Source organism: Propithecus coquereli, unplaced genomic scaffold (genome assembly GCF_000956105.1).
Source record: "Propithecus coquereli isolate 6110/MARCELLA unplaced genomic scaffold, Pcoq_1.0 Scaffold40, whole genome shotgun sequence".
NCBI lineage: Eukaryota > Metazoa > Chordata > Mammalia > Primates > Indriidae > Propithecus > Propithecus coquereli.
This window is the reverse complement of record NW_012149730.1, coordinates 2,080,250-2,085,859: the sequence shown is the minus strand read 5'-3', so window position 1 is coordinate 2,085,859 and position 5,610 is coordinate 2,080,250. Positions and strand designations below refer to the sequence as shown.

General features: G+C 37.3%; 1 protein-coding gene across 1 annotated transcript; it reads left to right on the top strand.

Annotated features, from left to right (window-relative positions):
* Positions 1–1,186: 1,186 nt before the first annotated feature.
* On the top strand, positions 1,187–2,131 carry LOC105817202 (olfactory receptor 5H2-like). Its single transcript, XM_012652833.1, has one exon. The coding sequence runs from the start codon at positions 1,187–1,189 to the stop codon at positions 2,129–2,131; it is 945 nt and encodes a 314-aa protein (XP_012508287.1).
* The last annotated feature ends 3,479 nt before the right edge of the window (positions 2,132–5,610 follow it).

Sequence of the window (5,610 nt, the reverse complement as noted above, 5' to 3'; positions counted from 1 at the left end):
ATGCAAGATGGATAGAAAAGCTCTGGAGTGGGTAGTATTCTCTGTGGCCACCAAGATTCATGTGGTAGAAAAGGGGACTAGGCTTTGGCTATCTAATAAGTGGCATATATCCACTTTATAACCTGATTAATATGACTGTTTTCTTCTGTGTTTCTCTTTTACTTTTGGCTCAGGTCTCCAATGCATATGGCATCTATAACTATGTCTTCAACTATGCCAATGACTCATATGTCATTATTATATTTTACTAAGCTAGATTAGAGTCATACTCCTAAGTACTTTTGACTTGGATGGTCAGAGGATGCTCATTCTATGTATCTGCCTGTGAATCTGTTCTCAACCTATTTTGAATCACCCAGTGGCTCTTTCTTTCACTGACCATCCTCTTCACACCTAACGTGTCATACAGTCCTGCTGACTCTGCATTCTGAATTATTTTGGATTTATTCCTTTGTCCCACTCATCACTTCCAATGTCTTATCACACATCACTTGGTACTTCACATCATTTGAAACACCGGAATAGCATTTTAAAAATGCATAGTCCTATACTTTATTTTTTAACCACTGAATCTATTTCTACACTAATCCCTCTTATTATATATTTTGGCAAGAAAGCTCCTCAGACAATTCTGATGTGTGTCTGGTTTGGGATCCCTGGACAATAGAAACTGCTTCCTGACTGGTATCTCTGGCTCGTTTCTCCTTTTTTGCAGCTGATTTTCTACAGGACCAATTGTTTCATTTAAAATAAATCTTAAATGCCATTCTCTGTCATAAAAGTTTTCATTCATGTCTATTGCTTGAACAATAAAGTTCCAGATTCTTCACAAGTCTTAGAACTCATTGTATATTCCTGGACTTACAAAGATCTTTTATGTCGACACTACATCCATGCTCCAGACACAGGATTTTTCTACCACACTCAATGGTGTTGACAGAAATTTAGCATGTGCTTAGAATGCCTCTACTTTTTTTCTAAATCTGTTTATTTATGCACATTCTATGGACTGAAACAATTGCATTTTTCAATTCCTTCAATTACCCTTCAAATACTCTAGTCTACTGTAACAAGTAAATGAAAGGGCATTCTGACAAGTGTGTGGTTTTATTTCACCTCCCTTCCTCCGATATTCCCTTTATAAATCCTTAGTGAATGTTCCTTTTACATTTATTTCATTTCAGGGATGTGTAGTGAGGACATGGAGAAGCAAAATGCCACCTTGCTGACAGAGTTCATTCTCACAGGACTTACATATCAATCAGAGTGGAAAATCATCCTGTTCCTGGCATTTCTGGTGATATATCTCATCACCATCATGGGGAACCTTGGTCTGATTGCTCTCATCTGGAATGATCCTCACCTTCACATCCCCATGTACTTATTCCTTGGGAGTTTAGCCTTTGTGGATGCTTGGTTATCTTCCACAGTGACCCCCAAGATGCTGGTCAACTTCTTAGCCAAGAGTCAGATGATGTCTCTCTCTGAATGCATGGTACAATTTTTTTCTTTTGGAATCAGTGCAACCACAGAATGTTTTCTCTTGGCAGCAATGGCGTATGATCGCTATGTAGCCATTTGCAAACCTTTACTCTATCCAGTGATTATGACCAATGCACTATGCATCCGGCTATTAGTCTTGTCATTCCTAGGTGGCTTTTTTCATGCCTTAATTCATGAAGCGTTTTTATTAAGATTAACCTTTCATAATTCTAACGTAATACATCACTTTTACTGTGATATTATACCATTGTTAAAAATTTCTTGTACTGATCCTTCTATTAATTTCCTAATGCTTTTTATTTTGTCTGGTTCAATACAGGTATTCACCATTGTGACTGTTTTTATCTCTTATGCATTTGTTCTCTTTACAATCTTAAAAAAGAAGTCTGTCAAAGGCTTAAGGAAAGCCTTCTCCACATGTGGAGCTCATCTCTTATCTGTGTCTTTATACTATGGCCCTCTTCTCTTCATGTATGTGCGTCCTGCATCTCCACAAGCAAGTGATGAAGATATGATGGAGTCTCTGTTTTACACTGACATAATTCCCTTGTTAAATCCAATTATCTACAGTCTGAGAAATAAGCAAGTCATAGATTCACTGACAAAAACATTAAAGGTAAATGTTTAGATCTCATACTAACATGTATTTTCTTTTTATTAAAGGTCACAAAATCATGCAGGTTAGATATAGGTATGTATTGGTGCAGGAAAGATTTTTGCAATCCCGATTGTCCTAACTATTTAATGAGGTGTTAGTACCTAATAAACTCCTTAAAATATTTGTATATGTTATTCAAAAGCATACAAGGACATTTAGTCAAGTGTTGATGGCATACTAGAATAATTACAGCAGAAAACATATAAAAACCTTAGAGAGGTGGGAAATCTGTGGCCTAAGGCCACATGTGGCCCTCCAGATCCCCTTTAATTAAAAGGATTTGTTCTGTAAAATTTGGATTCAGTCAAAGGGCTGCACTCAAGGATCCAAAAGGCACACGTGGCCCCAAGGGTGCAGGTTCCCCACCCCTTTCACAGATTTATAGACTAGAGATTCTTATCAAATTTACTCCATAGAGAGGACAGGGTTGTGTTTAGTTGAACACAAGCAAATCTCAGGAATTCAGCTAGCCATCAAAACGTCTTTTATTCTCCTTTATTGGGAAATGGTTACTTTCTCTTCTCGTAGAGATTCAATTCACATATCATACAGAGAAATAAATAGAAATTGGAATGAGAAATAAGTGAGAAGGAAATTAAAGCAGTAAAGGCAGGAATAAACAATGAGAGGATGGTCTTAGTTCACTGTACTTCTATGAATAAGGATAGGCCAGTTGCCTCGCCTTGTCTATGATGCCTTCTAAGGATCTTTCTAGCTATGTTTGCATGTTCTTTGGCAATCTGAAAAGCCTCACTAATTCAGAAGCTAACAGATTAGATTAAAGAATTAAGCTGGGGTGGGTGTAGAGAAGAGAGAGAAATTGCAGAATAGCAAAAAAATAGTCTCAATCTTCCCAGAATTTTTTAAAAAATAAACTAGTAAAATGGTGATTTTTTTTTTATTTCAGCATATTATGGGTGTACAGATGATTAGGTTACGTATGATGCCCTTGCCCTCCCTCCCCCTAAGTCCGAGCTTCAAGTGTGTCCATTGCCTCAGAGGTGCACATCACACTCCTTGTTTGTGCATATGCTCGTCCCCTCCTCCCCCTACCCCCTCCCCCTGCCCAACATCTAATAAATGTTATTCTTATATGTGCACTTAAATGTTGATCAGCTAATACTAATTTGATGGTGAGTACATGTGGTGCTTGTTTTTCCATTCTTGGGATACCTCGCTTAGTAGAATGTGTTCCAGCGCTTTCCAAGAGTATATAAGAGGTGCTATATCACCATTGTTTCTTAAAGCTGAATAGTACTTCATGGTATACATATACCACAGTTTATTAATCCACTCATGTATTGATGGACATTTCGGTTGTTTCCACATCTTTGCAATTGTGAATTGTGCTGCTATGAACATGTGAGTGCAGGTGTCTTTTTCATAGAGCGACTTTTGTTCTTTTGGGTAGATGCCCAGTAATGGGATTGCTGGATCAAATGGTAGTTCTACTTGTATCTCTTTAAGGTATCTCCATATTGCTTTCCACAAAGGTTGTTTTAATTTGCAGTCCCACCAGCAGTGTATGAGTGTTTCTACCTCTTCGCATCCATGCCAACATTTATTTTTTTGGGTCTTTTTGATAAAGGCCAGTCTCACTGGAGATAGGTGATATCTCATTGTGGTTTTAATTTGCATTTCCCTGATGATTAGAGATGTTGAGCATTTTTTCATATGTTTTTGACCATTATTCTGTCTTCTTTTGAAAAGTTTCTGTTCATGTCCTTTGCCCACTTTTTGATGTAAACAGGCAACCCACAGAATGGGAGAAAATTTTCATGTGCTACAAATCCGACAGAGGGCTGATAACCAGAATCTATTTAGAACTCAGAAAAATCAGCAAGAAAAAATCAAGAAATTGGTGATATTTAAAGGTTTTTGGAATGTATCTTTGACAATGAGGGACTTTTAGTCCATATTACAAAAGTATAGATGGTGTTATGATCGCATGATGTCATAGTGCATAGTGAGTGCTGGAAAAGACATGAAAATGAGCAAGAGTTCAGATGTTTTGTTCCTGAAACACCCTCAATTGTTAGCTTTTCTCAAACTTGATTCTCTTTCAAAATAGCAAGTGATCCATCTTCAGGTCGTCCTTGCCTTTCCTCTCTCAACACTTGAAATTACATAAATTTCTGCTAATACCGCTTAGCCCCTCACCCTAACACCTACTTATCTGTGTGTTTTGCAAAAGCAAATCACTTATCTTTTCCATCTAGCTATCACTCTCTTACCTTCCAAACACTGCTGCCAGATGACTCTTCATAAACAGGGCTCTGATTAAATCATATCCCTCCTCAATAACTTTTTTTTAATTTTTATTTCAGGGTATTATGAGGGTACAAACATTTTGGTTACATTTTAAGTCTTTGGCTCACCCAAGTGAGGTTTAGAGGCATGGTCTTCTCCTCTACAATGCTCACCATGTCTTTAGCTGTGAGTTTACCCAGCCCCCGCAACCCCCTAATCCCCAGAGAATATTACTACCATGTTAGCACCATAGTGTTAATAAGTTAGTACAATTTTATGGCAAGTACAAGTGGAGCCTATTCTTCCGATCTTGTGATACCTCACTTCGGATAATGGGCTCAAGCTCAATCCAGGAAAATATAAGAGGTACTAGATCACTGCCATTTCTTATAATTGAGTAATATTCCACTGTGTACATATACCAAATTTTAATAATCCACTCATGAATTGACGGGCACTTGGGTTCTTTCCACATCCTTGCAATAGTGAATTGTGCTGCCATAAACATTCGGGTGCAGATGTCTTTATTGCTGCAGCAACAAAAATAAATAAATGGGATCTAATCAAATTAAAAAGCTTTTGCACAGCCAAGGAAACTATCATGAATAGTGAATAGACAGCCTACAGAATGGGAGAAAATATTTGTTCTCTACACATTCAATAAAGGGCTGATAACAAGAATCTATCTAGAACTCAAAAAAATCAACAAGAAAAAATCAAACAACCCCATCAATAAATGGGCAAAGGAAGTGAATAGAAACTTTTCAAAAGAAGACAGAATAATGGCCAACAAACATATAAAAAAATGCTCAACATCTCTAATCATTAGAGAAATGCAAATCAAAACCACAATGAGATATCACTTAACCCCAGTGAGATTGGCCTCTATCAAAAAATCCCAAAACAACAAATGCTGGTGAGGACGTGGAGAAACAGGAACACTCTTACACTGCTGGTGGGACTGCAAATTAGTGCAACCTCTGTGGAAAAGAATTTAGACATACCTCAAAGAGCTAAAAATAGAAATACCATTCTATCCAGCAATAGCACTATTAGGTGTCTACCCTCCTCAATAACTTTTAATTCATTGTCATTGCTACCAGATTATATACATGTAAGGTATATGTACCTAGATCTCAACAGTCATGTACTGCATAATGATATTTTGGTCAACATTGGACCACATATGGGATGGTGGT